The 15667-nt window shown below is 35.7% G+C and overlaps 1 protein-coding gene across 1 annotated transcript in view; it reads right to left on the bottom strand.

The window, feature by feature from the left end:
- The window catches only part of WDR49 (WD repeat domain 49), a 204227-nt gene that overhangs the window by 39070 nt on the left and 149490 nt on the right, over positions 1-15667 (bottom strand). The window contains exon 15 of the mRNA XM_043997089.1: positions 5969-6147. Coding sequence (XP_043853024.1) covers positions 5969-6147 — 179 coding nt within the window. The remainder of the gene's footprint in view (positions 1-5968; positions 6148-15667) is intronic.

Raw genomic sequence — 15667 nt, forward strand, 5'->3', positions numbered from 1 at the left:
TATCTATGGACCTTCAATTTTTATTTGCTGACCATATCTCAACTGTGATGTGTTGGTAGGATAATAAGTTGCCCAAAGTTTTAATGTATTCAATCTTATTCCCTCCTGAAGCTACCATAAATATGGAGTGCTTGTAATGATCTCAAATAGTCTTTAAAGCCTTTGCCTCAATGTTCCTTCTCTTTCATCCTTCTCTCTCATCTGAAATCCCTCGACCAATCATAAGTGCTAAATCTTTTATCCCAGTTTCTAATAGCCAGCCCTCATATGTAACTTTTTTATACAGGCAATCCCCCATGCCTACCATGTATTTCTACCTGACCTCTACCTCTTAGAATTCCTCATTTCCTTCAAGATTTAACTCGTGTCATTTTTTACCCAGCAAATTCCCTGATCTTTCTGTTAATGCTATCTTCCTTTCTCAAAAGATCTAAGATCTACTTATCTGTTTACTTATTTGCATTAGATAATGGATGTAATCTACATGAGGGAAGTGATTAGTGACCATTTCTGGTTTTTAATTTCTAGTGGTTGGCATAGTGTTTTATGCATGTTTTGAATTGAATTGAATTGAATTTGAATCTAATCAGAAAAGATGGTAGTCATCTTCTCATATGTGAATGGCTTTGATGTACAAGAGGGCATGGCCTTGTTCTCTGTTGCTCCCAAAAGCAGAACTGGATTCATGTAGAAGTTACAAACTAGGGGGCAGCTAGGTGGTATACTGGATAAAGCACTGGCCCTGGATTCAGGAGTACCTGAGTCCAATCCCACCTAAGACTCTTGACACTTGCTCTGTGACCCTGGGCAAGTCACTTAACTTTCATGGTCCTGGAAAAAAAAGAAGTTACAAGCTATTACATTTTGCTTCAAAATGGTCAACAACAGTAGAACTTTCTAAAAATTGATTAACTGACTTTGAGAGGGTGAGTTTTTCTCAATAGAAGTATTAAATCAGAGCATGGATGAACATTGTTTGGGATGCTGATCTTTTTTGGTTAAAGTTTGCAGTAAATTACCTTTAAGTAGGCAGACATTTACTAGCTGTGTGACCCTGGTCAATTCTCTTAACCCTCAGATACCTCAGGTTCCTCATCTGTAAAATGAGTTAGAAAAGGGAAATGGCAAACCACCGCAATACCAAGAAAAGCCCAAATGGCAAAAAGCTAAAACAATTGAACAACAGTCTTACTAAGGGTCGTCCAAGTTTGGAAAAATTTTCTGCTAGTTTAGAAATATTGCATTTTTTATGTCTTACATCTTTATCTAGCCTGTTTTTTCTCATCTATATTTTGTTCTTTTTCCATAGAGGGGGCATTCTGCTTGCTATATGCAGGTGTTTGAGTTGAGAAAGTTGCATTGTGTTTTTAACTCAAATACTAACTTACTTCAAGGCCTTTAGGAAATATTTTAAAGAAAAACTCTAATCATCATATGTTTCTCAGGACTTAAAGTTAATATCCTTCCCACCTACTTTCCAGGTATAATATTATAAAATACTTTGAGCACAATGGAAACCAGTCACTATTTGTATAAGCAAAGAGGAAAATATTCAACCAAGATATTAATCCCATGAAAGATTATGAGGATTTAAGATGAGAACATAGCTTAATAATAAAAAAGCTTTCACTCTTTTCATCTTTCTTTTCTCTTGAACACTTTTCTTTCTTTCATTATTCATTCATTTGATTCAATTTGATAAGCACTTTATTAGGTGGCTCAATGGATAGAGGGCTATGTCTGAAGTCAGGAAGGCCTGAGTTTAAATCTGGTCTCAGATACTTACTAGCTTTGTGATCCTGGGCAAGTCATTTAACCCTCTTTGCCTCAGTTTTCTTATCTGTAAAATGAGCTGGAGAAGGAAATGGCAAACCACTCCAGTGCAAATCTTCTAAGTATAACTTGCTATTCTTTCAAGTATACAACAAAATCATCATGTAAATTTCTTATTTTTTCTTTCCCCACACCTCCACCCTAGAGATGGCTACCATTAGACACAAATATATATATACATATACATATAATATATAAACATACACACATATATATGTGTGTATGTATATACCTATGTATGTGTACATGTATATGTATGTCTGTGTGTCTGTGTATGTGTATCTATCTGTATCCATATAAATGTGTGTTTATAAATTATTCAATACATAATTCTATTTATATATGTGTATATATACCCATATATGTATATGTGTATGTATGTGTGGTGTGGTTGTATAGTTATATATACATACACATATATGTATCTATGTGTATATTTATACATGTACACACACATTATTCAATACATACTTCTATTTATCAGTTCTTTCTCTGGATGCAGATAGAATCTTTCTTCATCTGTCCTTTATGGTTAATTTGGGTATTTATCAACAACTGCTGTTTATAAACAACTACTTTTTAAACACCTATTGTTTATTAGCCCCTGTTAGGAATACAAAGTTACATGAAATGGCAATAGCCCCTGTTCTCAAGAAAATAACATTTCATTCTATTGTTTCCCTTGACTTTTCTTTTCCTTGTTTCCTTTTTTTGTTGTTGTTATGGTTCAATTCTTTACCATACATGTGTGATCTTCTTCTTAAACCTTTCTCATATTTCTTTTTTTAAAAGTGGTATAAGAGCTGACAAGGTTCTCCCCTTGAATTAACAACTTTGGTTCAATAAAACTAGAACATTTTTAGAATTGTATTTTCTTAGAAGTAATGTCTAGTAACCTCCTTGGTACTGGGTTCAGGAAAATGATGTTATAGAATTGATAATTTTATTGACCTCTCAAGTTTTACAGATGAGCTTCCTGGTCACATTTCAGGAAATGATGACAGTTGTACTGGATGTTCCAGTGGTGTGTCTTAGTCATTGGTGACCTCTTTCCCTTCAACTTGTTTTCAAGAATTTGTAAAAGAAAAATATTATCTCTTTGAATGCTGCAAATTCTTACCTCTTGTCCTTTGGCAAGAGACCCAATATCAAAAGTAAGCATCTATATTTTGCAAAAGAAAACATATTGAAGATTATATTTTCTTGACATACCAATTGAAGTGAATTAAAGAAAGCTATTGTATAAGGGGATTAAATGATAAGTGCTATATTAAAAAGTTTCATCAGGTAGCATGCTGATGAAGATTACGTTCTGAGTGGGAAAAGGTTATCAGTATATTTTTGAGGGGGTAGGAGGGGGTCATAAGTGGGGGGGTCATTATTTCCAGACTAGAATTTTGTGCTATAAATGGATAAATTTAGCATTCCATCAAGAAATAAGATTCCATTAAGTGCCTATTATATGCCAAACATGGTGTGGATTGTTGGGGATACAAAACCAAAAATTAAACCATCTCTGCATTCAAAGTGTTTATAATCTGAAGGGTGAAACAACATGTGTATATATAAATATATTAATATTCATGCTACATACAAAATACATAGTAATTTGGGGAAGGAAGTATTCAAATATAATACATTCAAAGAGTGGCCAAGAGTGAGTCTAGGCAAGTCTTTTAACCTTTGGGTGCATCAAGCAACTATCAAAAATTGTGAGCCTCTGATCAAATACCATTCCCTATACCAAAGGGGAGTAAATTGTCAAAAGTATAGTGCCTTTGGTGGGGACCAGTTACAATTAGTGCCTCCCCTTCCTTTCTTCTTACTCTCTTTTAACTCTCTGGAGTCTAACCTCTGACCTCTTCATTCAACTGAAACAACTCTCTTCAAAGTCACTAGTGATCTCTTAATTTCCCCTTCTACTGGTCTTTTCTCAGCCCTTATCCTCCTAACCTTTCTTGCAGGCTATGATACTGTCCAGCATCCTCTTCTCCTTGATAGTCTCTTCTCACTAGGTTTCTGTGTCTCCGCTCTCTTGCTTTGCCTTCAACCTTTCTGACCAATCCTTCTTATTCTGCTTGGTTGGAACCTCATTCAATTTGTCCTTGATAACCAAGGACATGTCCCTAAAGTTCTATCCTGGATCCTCTTTTTTTCTTCCTCTATATATTTTTTTTTTGCTTGATAATAGCATCAACTCCCATTGATTCAATTATTATTTCTATGCAAATGACTCTTAGATCACCCACTTCCCAGTTATTCTGGCTCATAATTTAGGTGTCATCTGTTACTCTTCACTTTCACTCCTTGTTGATTCTTGCTTTACAACATCTCTCTCATACACTCATCCCTCTTTCTTCTGAGGCTTCTATCACCCTGTAGCATGCTCTTCTTCCCTCCTGCCTGAACTACTGAAACAGCATTTTGTTTGATCTGCCTCAATACCCCCCTACTCCCATTCACCCTCTACTTAAGTTATTTGATAGCTGCTCTTCCACAAATTCATGTCTGACCATGTCACACACCCCCATTCAATAAATTCCAATGCCTTCTTATTACATCCAGGATAAAATATATATTCCCCCATTCAGCTTTTCAAACTCCTCCTAGCCTGGCTCCTGGCTCCCTTTCTATTCTCCAAATATCTTACTCCCTTCTATGCACTCAGTGATCCAGTGGTGTTGGCCTTTTTGTTCCTCCCACAAGACTCTTCATTTCCTGAATTACTTGTATTTTCACTAGCTGTCCTGGAATTTTCACTTCCAACTTTCCTGGCTGGCATCACTGGAATTATTTCAGTGCAAGTATATCACATTTTATTGAGTTCTGCTTTATTGAGCTTCATTGATATTGCATTTTTTTTTTTTTTACAAACTGAAGGTTTGTGGCAACTCTGCATCAACAAGTTTCTGAGCACCATTTCCCCAACATCATGTGCTCACATCATTTTTCTGCGTCACATTTTGGTAATTCTTACAATATTTCAAATTTTTCATTTTCATATCTGTCATGGTGATCAGTAATCAGTGGTCTTTGATGTTATTTTTCTAATTGTTTTGGGAGTCTGTGTACCATGTCCATATAAAACAATGAACTTAATTGACAAGCGTTGTATGTGTTCTGACTGCTCAGCAAACCCAGCCATCCCCCCATTTCCCGCCCTCTCCTCAGCTCTCTCTATTCCCTGAGACACAAAAATATTGAAATTAGGACAATTCATAACCCTACAATAGCCTCTAAGTGTTCAAATAAAAGGAAGAGTCAATCAATGAAGCAAATTCCATTGTTGCCTTAACAAATTGCCCAAACCAGCCCAACTTTCAGCAATAGCCACCCTGATCAGTCAACAGTCATAAAGACTAAGGCAAGACTCTCCAGCAGTAAAAAGATTATGACTCATTTAAAGCTCAGATAATGGTTATCATTTTTACAAAAAAAAAAGTCTTTTTTAAAAAATTAAGGTATGGACATTTTTAGGCTTAATGCTATTGTACACTTAATAGGCTACACTATAGCGTAAACACAACTTTTATATGCACTGGAAACCCCCCCCCAAAATTATGTGACTCAGTTTATTGTGATGTTTGCTTTATTGTGGTGGTCTAGAACCAAAGCCATAATATCCCCAAGGTATGCCTGTACCTGTCTCTACCTCCTAACTTCCCCCACTTCCTTGAAGTCTCAGTTGAAGCCTGTCTTCAGCCAAAAAAGCCTTTTTTACTCCCTATCCTAAACACTCAACTTTTCAAAGAGAAAAGGAATCTCACTGTAAACTTTCTCTTAGGGGAACTTCTCTGCTTTGAAGCAAATAAGGATAGGCAAAGGAGGGAGGAAAAGCGAAGATGCCCTGTGTATGTGTGGACAAGGTGCAGTGTTATTTAGGAATGAACTAAACCAATCTGACCTCAGAGTATGTGCCAATTAATTTCCTCAGTGAGCCCCACTAGATAAATAAAGCTATAGCCAATGCCTGTATAGAATTCTGTCCCTCTTAGCCTCTCTCCCAAAGGACTACATCTGGAGGACAGGGAGTGTATGAGCTAACACTCTTCCTTTTTTGACCTACAATATACATCAATGAGCCTGTTCTACAAAACATTTGTTCAAATCCCCTCCCCCCCCAAATTTTACTTACATGCTGGTTGAGTCACCTTTATCCTTCATATCAAACCCAGTTTGTTCCATGGCAACCAGAAAAGGTTCTTCCTCAGGAAGTAAAGCAAGTGCCCTTGGGACATCTTCAACTGCTGGAAGTTCCCCTCCTATATCTCTTTGAGGAAGGGGGACATTAGTTTTAATACTCCAGTGTTCCATCTGAAAGAAGGAAGAAATTAGCCTGAACTTTGAAAATCAAGTTGCTATTCTTAATTTTTTAAAAAATTCTTTTAAGCAAGATGTGCACTTATACACGCAAAAAAAGCTTTTAAAAAAAAAAAGTCCAACATTGATTTTCTGACAACTGCTTTCTTTCCATCTTACCTACAAAGTGGTAAATCCATCTTGAAAACCCATTCCAGATATTGATGTGTTTTTTTTTTAATTTATAGGTGGTTTTCACAAGCTCTGATCATATTTCTTTTAAAAAACCGAGTGTTGTGTTGATGCCTTTTGTCTTTACAGAATACTCATTTTGGGGGAAAAGAAATGCTGCCCTCTGCATTGAGCCCGTCTTTATGATATTGAAAAATATTTAGGAAAAAATATCTAGTAGTTAAACCAACTGATAATGTATTCAAAATTCTATGCTAATTGTTCCCCTTGCTACTAAGGAGGGAGGAATATTTAATTATGTGTTCTATAGAACCTTCACTGATTTTTTAGTTACTCAGTTTCCTTTTGGTAATTTTTTTTTGGTTTACATTACTGTAATTATTGTGTAGTATACTTCAGTTTCTGCCAATTCTGTACTAGCCCTTACATATCTCCCATATTTCTCCAAATGCCTCAAATTCACCATTTCTGACTGTACAATAATATTACATACCTTAAGATATCAATAGAGACTGATCTTGTGGTTTCATTGGCACTGGAAATTCCCTCTAATAATGCTAGTTAGCTTATCTGCAACTTATTGTCTTAGATGAGTCCCTAGGGTGCTGACAGCTACAGTGATTTGCCCAGCATCACCCCAAGATATATCAGAAGCAGGATTTGAAGCTATGTCTTCCTATCTCTGAAGCCAACTCTCTAGCCAATGTGGCTTGTTGCCTCCCAACTTTGATATACCATTCTTTGATTTTTGAGACATTCCTGAACTGATGGGCATATACTTTCTTGTTCATATCTCTTAATAGTGATATTCATTTAGAAAAAAATTCATAACTAAAAAAAAACAGTGATTACAAGTCTTAGCATGGGATCCACATTGTAGACTCTAATCACGTATGCCTGGCTTCCTATAATGAAGACTGATATTAAAGGCCACCTCCACTTTGTGAGGTGTGTGTGCCCTTCAGGGTTTCCTAAGGTTATTTGCTCTTTGACTATTCTAAGGTTTCTAGTGGTTCCAGCTATTATTCTAGCTGGTGCTTATTCCATCTCACTTGAAGAAAAAATAATCCCATTACCTTTTGGCAGTTGTCTTAATTATATTTAAGCTAGTGGATAAACCATCCTTATTTATCTGCCTTCAAACACTAATAAGATCATTAACCAGGGCCAGACAATCTGGACTGTCATTTTCATAAACTATTTTCCATTTACATGTAGGAAAGCTCGTGGCTATTTGGTTATTAGACATGATAAAGACAATAATTTGCAACAAATGATTGAGATAGACTTGTACCTCCAAGTAACTTCACCTAGAGAGTTTTAACTACCTCCTCCCACCTGACACATACATATTTGCTCTCATGTACATGTACTTGATTATGTAAGATACCATCCAGAATTTCAGGATTGAGTCTCCATACATCCTAAAAATCTGAAATCCTGGAAAGTTAAATCAACTGGCTTTCAGTTCCTCCAGCTACCTCATCACCCTGGAAGCATAGAACCCTTGAAATAATTCTGAAAGTGTGTAGTTTGATGGTTAGAAATGAAAAAAAAAAAAAAGCTTTCCAAAAGCTTTCTAACTCTAAGCCATTGAGGCTTGGGGCAGAAACCTTTCTCCTAGTAAGTAGGAAAAAGAAGAGTTAAAAAGACAAACAATGCTCATAGCTTCAATTTACCTGACTATCCTATATTCTAAGAGAAGTTGGCCCAAGGGGACAAAATTTTTTTTTCTTATGGTCTAGAAAAGCCCAACATAGACAAGATACTGAGAACAAATAAATTCTAGTTCTGGAGAGAAAAGCTGCTAATGGCTTTCCTCTAATATTCTATCCTTGGTGAATGAAGGTCCTGACTCCCTAAATGATCTGAAATTCAAGACTTTGTGCCTCCCTATAAACCAAAAAAGAGATATGGGGTCCACTCTTCGGTGGCACTTATCTGAGTACTCTAGACTCTAGCTTTTAAAACTGTGGGTCATGAACCCACATGGGGTCAGGTAACTGAATGTGGGAATCACAAAAATTTTGACATCAGTAAAAGGTTATGTATGCCTATTTTATATCCCTATATACTTGGTGTCCCATAAATATCTCTCGAGTGAAAAGGGGTCACAAGTAGAAAAATGTTTAAGAAGTCCTGATCTAAAGAAGTTCCACAGACGCACGTTCAAGCAAAGTTATGCTTAATATTAACCAGATGCATATATGGGACCAATTGGAAACTGTCTTTTAGTAACCATGTGAAACTAGCAGGGATCAAACCCTCAGAGATTATTTTCCACTTCTAAATGCTGGGGAGAAACTCCATGCCTTGCAAACAGGAATTGAATTGTTTTCTTTTTTTTTTTTAAATACTACAAACCACACATCATCAGGGAACCAAGAGAGAGCTACATATAAAATGTCAATGGACCTGTAAAAACAGAGATGTAAATAATACCTCCATGAACATCTTTGAGTTTACATGTTAACAATGTGTGTGCCTAGAATGTGTTATGGACACACATGTTCCTTACGTGGTGTCTCACCATACGTATTCCTTGATCATAAATATATTCCCTATTGTGCTCTATTCTACACACATTCCCTGAGTCTGCCCTTCCCATTGATAATGTATGTTTTTGTGAGAGAATACATTCCATATTTATGAAGGGAAAATTATATTGTTGACTTTTTAAATGTTATTTCATTAAATGTCTTTGATATAGTCACATCAGAAATGTGAGGCCCTGAGGTGGAGTATCCACTGAAATTATGTTTCGTTTCAGCCATATTTTTTTTCACTTTTAATAAAGTATCTTTCTATACTTAATTCAAAATACTGAACAGTTCCAAAAAAAGTGAAGTATATGACTATATACCATTTATTCACAAAGAGATTTGAATCTTCATATTTACATCACAGTTCATTTTCTGTATAAACTATTCAAATTTCATCTGAAAATTATTTCTTTATATGTAATGGTTATCAGTTTTTATTTTTAAAAAGTTCTTTTTGTACAACTATTGGGTATTAAAATGTTTACCTTGATAAGGAGTAATATCTTATATATTTTATTAATTAATATAAATATTTTCTTTCACACAAAACAACTTTCTTTTATATCTTCTTTATCATTAAATTGCTCCATATGTAAAGGAATTACCTTTGAACTAGCAGAATGTTAGTCCCTCCAAAGCAAGGACTGTCACACTTTTATATTGGTATCCTTAATGCCTAGTACGGGGCTTGAAATATAGAAAGTGATTCATAAATAATTGTTACTTAATTGATTGATCTGAGTTTCCTCTGAATGACTAGGAAAAGTAAACATGTTAGTCAAGATTCAAGGACTATGTTTTTTTTAGGGAATGTAGTAGATGCCTGGTGTAACTTGAACCTGGGTAGCTTTTGTGGGAAGATGTGCATGTGAGCTGCTCACAAATTATCTTGAACCAAAGAAAAACATCGTATTCCAATGCTTGGCCAGATTTGATACAATTTATGATCTGGACTTCACTGAAGGAAATATTGACATTAAGTTTCTTTCCTGTGGATTTTGACCAAAACAGAATTGGTGCCACATTATGGGTAACTGATAGATTCAAATAATGTATAAAAATCGCTAAACTTGAAAAAGTAAGCTTAGCCTTAATTGTACCAGGCCCACACATAATGACGAAGAGAATGATCTTCCCATTCTTATTCATGTATCTTCCCATTCTCAGTGATATTCTGCTCTTTTTAATACATTTCTACTGACTTCATATCAGTAGAACATGAATTGGGAGTTATTTTCTCCACTGGTGATGGATTTGTGCTAATCCATCCCCACTGTCTCTAATGTGGCCCCCTTGTGACAAATTATATACTTGCAAAACAACTAATAGGGGTAAGGATGTAGTCTCCATAAATAGATAAAGAACAATCTTTTATAAGGATAAGATCCATTCTCCAATAAGAAAGAAAAATGCATGTACTATTGGTTGTGCTATGAATTGGTCCAGCCATACTAGAAAGTAATTTGAAATCATGTTTCCCAAAAATTTGCTGAAAGTATTCATACTCTTTGACCCAGAAATTCTGCCGTGAGACATAAACACAAGGTATGTTACAGACAGAAATAGAGGTCCCATAAATACTAAAATATTCATGTTAGACCTTTTTTGTGGTAACAAAAATGTAGGTGCCCACTGATTGGAGAATGGCTGAATAAATTGTGGTTCATGAGTATAATGATAACATAAATGTAAGAAAAAGTAAATGTGAGCATGAGAAAATTTATATGAATTGATTCAGAATAAAGTTAGTAAATCCAAAAAAATAATATAGGCAATTACTATTAAAATGTGCTATTACTACCACCTGAATGCTGTGTGATTGAAATGATGAAATTTGGTCTTAGTAAAGAACTGAGAAAATGTACTCCATAGCTGTGTGACCCTGGGCAAGTCACAACCTGTTTTTGCCTTAAACTGAGGGCAAAGGAAATGGCAAACCACTTTAGTATCTCTGCCAATAAAACTGCATTGTATGGTCATTTGAGGGAGCAGTTAGGAGGCAGAGTGGATAGACTTCCACCACTGGAGTCAGAAAGACTCATTTTTCTCAGTTTAAATCTGGCTTCTGACACTTGCTACATGACCTTGGGCAAGTCATTTAACCTTGTTCGACTCAGTTTCCTCATCTATACAATGAGTTGGAGAAGGAAATGGCAAATGGTTCAAGTATCTTCACCAAGAAAACCCCAAAAGGGGTCATGAGTAGGACCCAACTGAAAAGTACTGAACAACAGACCCTCCCCACCAACCTTTTATTGCTGTGGGTGGTAGATTATGAATGTGAAGTACTGTATATACTTACAGACACAGTTAATATCTTAATTGTATTTACTGAATCATTTTTATTTCATTTCTCTTCTAAGAAAATTAAAAGATAGGACTCTCTGAAATAGGGATATATTTAAAAAGAAAAAAGCATGACATATAAAACAAAAGGCATCAATAAAAATATTGAAAATTCAAAAGAAGAATCACTCTTCAATAGATATGAACAAGTGGTTTCCAAAGAAGAAAATAAGTCTATCATTAACCACTTCTGGGCTTAGTTACTGATAACTTGTGGAACTTTGGGCAAGATATTTCACTTTTCTTGACCTCAATTTCCTCATCCGAAAAATGAGGGTTTGGGGTCTTAGGATACCTAAGATCCCTGCCAGCTCTAAATGTATCATCTGTAGATAATAAGGTTCCAGATCACTAATTATGAGAGAAATGTACACAAACTACCCTGGGGTTTCACGTTGTATCCATAAAATTAACAAAGACCTGGGAGCATCAGTATATTATAAACTCAATTTGGCTCAGCAGCATGATGTGGTGGACAAACAATTGGCGCCCTTAGGTTACATTGCTTAGGCCCTTTGTGCATACAAGTCTAGGGAAGAGATCACACCTCTGTACTCTACCCTGGTCTGGTTCCATTTGGAGTTTTGTGTTCACCTCTAGTTATCACATTTCCAGAAGGACATGCATAAACTTAAGGGGAGGGGGACCAGTGTAACAAAAGATGCTTGGAATCATAACTCATGAGGATTGGTAAAAGGAATACTGACAAAATGAATGCTCAAGAAGAATACATGAACTGTCTCTTTGCATTGTTGATAGGGAAAAGGGATTTTAGAATTTATAGTAGCAGAGCTTTATAGATCTCAAACTAGATGGGACCTCGTACATCATCAATTTCTACTGTCCCATTTCCTTTGCTTTATTTCATCCAAATGGTCATATCTCCACCACTCTTTGACCTCAGAGGGCAGAACCATGTAGGAGCAATGCACGGAATTGCTAAGAGGAAAAATTAGGCTTGGAGTCACGAAAAACAAACAAACAAACAAACAAAACTACCTAAGAATTAGAATTCCTCCACAATGGAATGGATTCCCAACTAGGGAAATGGTGCTTTCCTCCTAATAGGAAGTCTTCAGATAAAAAGGATGACTATTTGACTGGCCTGTTATAAAGATAACTCTTTTTCAAATATTAGATGACCACTGAGGACCCTTCCAACACTGAAATTTTGTTAAGACAAAAGTCAGAAACAGTCAGTGTTGGAGAAGCTACAGGGAAACAGGTGCTCTAATAGACTATTAGTAGAGCTGTGAATTGGTTCAAGTGTTATGGAGAATAAATTATAAATAAGCAAAAAGAAAAAGAAAGTCAGTGAAGTGGTCCTATCCACTGACCCAGTAATTCCACCTTATTGGGAAGGATAGAAAACAAGGAGGGTCAAGCAGAGTAAGAAAAATCCCAAATATTGCAAAATATTCCTATGTATGTGTAGTGGAAGAAAAATTAGTTCCTCCCCCCCCCCCAGATTAGTGATCAAAGTATATGAAGAAATAGTTCTCAAAAGAAGAATTGTAAACTATTAAAAATATATGAAAGAATGTTCTAAATAATTAATAAGAAACACAAATCAAAACAACCCTAAGGTTTCATCTCACACTGAGCAAACTGTCAAAAATGATGAAAAATAAAATAGTCAATATCAGGGGAGTTATGGAAAGAGGCACACTAATGTATTGTTGTGAATTAGCACCACATTTTTGAAAAGGAAATCAGAATTATGCATAGAAAGTGGCTAAAATGCTTATATCTTTTGACTTGGAGATTCTAATGAAAGGTTTATCACACCAATGAGGTCAATGACAACAAGAAATACCTCTTATGCACCTATTTATTTATTTAGTTAGTTAGTTAGTTAGTTAATTAATTAATTTTTGCAGGGCAACATGGGTTAAGTGACTTGCCCAGGATCACAGGATACAGCTAGTAAGTATCAAGTGTCTGAGGCTGGATTTGAACTGAGGTCCTCCTGAATCCAGGGTCAGTGCTTTATCCACTGCACCATCTAGCTGCCCCCCACCTAACTATTTCTTTTTTTTTGTTGTTTTTTGGTTTTTTTAGGCAACGGGGGTTAAGTGACTTGCCCACGGTCACACAGCTAGTAAATGTCAAGTGTCTGAGGTCGGATTTGAACTCAGGTACTCCTGAGTCCAGGGCCGGTGCTTTAACCACTGCGCCATCTAGCTGCCCCCCTAACTATTTCTAAAAGTACTTTTTGGGCAGCAAAGAATTGGAAATAAGTAGTTGTCCATTAAATAGGGAATGAAGAGGGAATTGTCACAGGTGAATGTGATGGAATATTACCATGCTGTAAGAATGGACGAACACGACAAATACAGAGCAGCATGGAAAGAATTCCATGAACCGCACTTGGCACAGTAGCTGGCACAAAGTAAGAGCTTTAACAAATGCTTATGGACTGCCTTACCCACAGGACTGACTGAAACTGATGCAGAATACAGTAAGCTGAGGCAAAGAAACATACACACAAGGACTACAATAATGTAAATGAAAAGAAGAATCACAAAACAATTGAAAAGGACTGTTGCAAATACCAAAAACAAACATTGCTCAGAGAAGAGATAGGAGAAGGCTCCTTCCACCAAACCCATACTCAGACTCCTTTGCAGAGACTGCAGGCCCACAGCTATGGAACTCTGCATATAATGTCAGTTTTTTAATGTATTGGTTGTATTGATTTTTCCCCTCTTCTTTCTTCAAAAAACATCCTTTGTCTAAGATATAGCTGTCTGGGAAGAAAAAAAGAAGAAATCAAAATGCTGGGGCAAAGGGTATATACTAATAAAATTTTTTATTTGAAAAATAAAGAAAAGGGGGAGAGGTCAGCTAGGTGGTACAAGGGATAAAGCACTGGCCCTGGATTTGAGAGGACCTGAGTTCAAATCCAGACTCAGACACTTGACACTAGCTGTGTGATCGTGGACAAGTCATTTAACCCTCATTGCCCCACAAAAACAAAAAACAAAAACAAAAAAAAAATGTAAATTAAAAAAAATTTTAAATAAAGAAAAAGGGAGGCAAGCCATGAATTAAGGAATTGGGTCATATTACTATAGGATATTATTGTGCCATAAGAAATGATTAATATAAGGAAGTCAGCAAAAACATGAGAAGACCTATATGAAATAATAGAGTGAAGAAAATAGGACTGATAGAATATACATAATATAAGCAAAAGAAATATATAATAAATGTAATATATTATAAATATAATATTAATATACCAATAAAATATATAATAGATATTAATAAAATATAATACATGAGATATATAATACATTATAATGTAATTTGCAAATTAAGTGAAAAAAGAAACATGAAAAGACAACTGACTCAGATTACTTGTAATAACTAATCTTCATCCCAAAAGAATGGGTATGAAATATACTTGTATCTCCTTTCTCCAGCTGCAGTGTTGAATATACTGTCTAACATGGTTTATATGTTAGTCTATTTTGCTTAACTGTTTTTCTTACTTTTTTCCTTGCTTGGGATATTTGAGAAGAGGTGAAACAAGAAAATTAATATACAATAAAAAACAAAAACAACAAAAGAAATCTATAAAACCAAAAAGCATAATAGTAGAGCTAAATGGTGACTATGATTATCATTCATTCAGTAGTTATTACGTGCCTACTATTTAATTTCATTAAATTCCATAGTAACTTGTCAAGTGCTTGAGTAACTGCAAGGTGCTACACAAAATGCTGATAATAATAAGATTCCCAAACTTTAAGGAATTCACTATATAATGGGGGAGAAGGGGAGATGTATACAAGTAACTGGGATACATGTTAAAATGTGATCATTGCAAAGAGGGAAATTTGATAAAGAAAAAAGCCTTGGTGACATTAGGAAAGGGCTTCATCGAAGAGGTGGTACCTAAGCTGAGATTTAAAGGAAAAGAAATATTTCCATAAGTGGGAAGAAGAAAGACGTGGACTTTAAGCACAGAGGACATCCAGTGTTGATGCAGGCCAGGATAAAAGAACAACTATTTATCTGGGGTATACAAAAGAGGGTTGTATGAGTCAGATAGGAAAGGTTGGTGGGGGTTAAATTGCTCAATGCCTTAAATACAAGCCCAAGCAGTCTGTGTTTTATCATGGAGTCAATAGGAAGAAGTAGAAATCATTGAGTAGCTAAATGGAATGGTCAGAGCAGATGTGTCTTGAGGAGACTATTTTAGCCATTATTTGAAAGATTGGTTATCAAGGGGAGAGACTGAAGGCAGACAAGCAAGTTAGGAAATGATTAAAACAGTTTATGTGAGAAGTGATGAGGGTTGGAATTAGAATGAGTGGAGAGGAGGGATTCAATGGAGAGGTGATGTATTGTGTAGGTTGAATTGACAGGATTTGTCAACTGATTGGATTTGGGAAAGGGCAGGGGGCTGGGGAGGGGGGGGTCAAAAGAAGATTCCAAGGTTTTGA

The sequence above is a fragment of the Dromiciops gliroides genome, chromosome 3 (genome assembly GCF_019393635.1).
Source record: "Dromiciops gliroides isolate mDroGli1 chromosome 3, mDroGli1.pri, whole genome shotgun sequence".
NCBI lineage: Eukaryota > Metazoa > Chordata > Mammalia > Microbiotheria > Microbiotheriidae > Dromiciops > Dromiciops gliroides.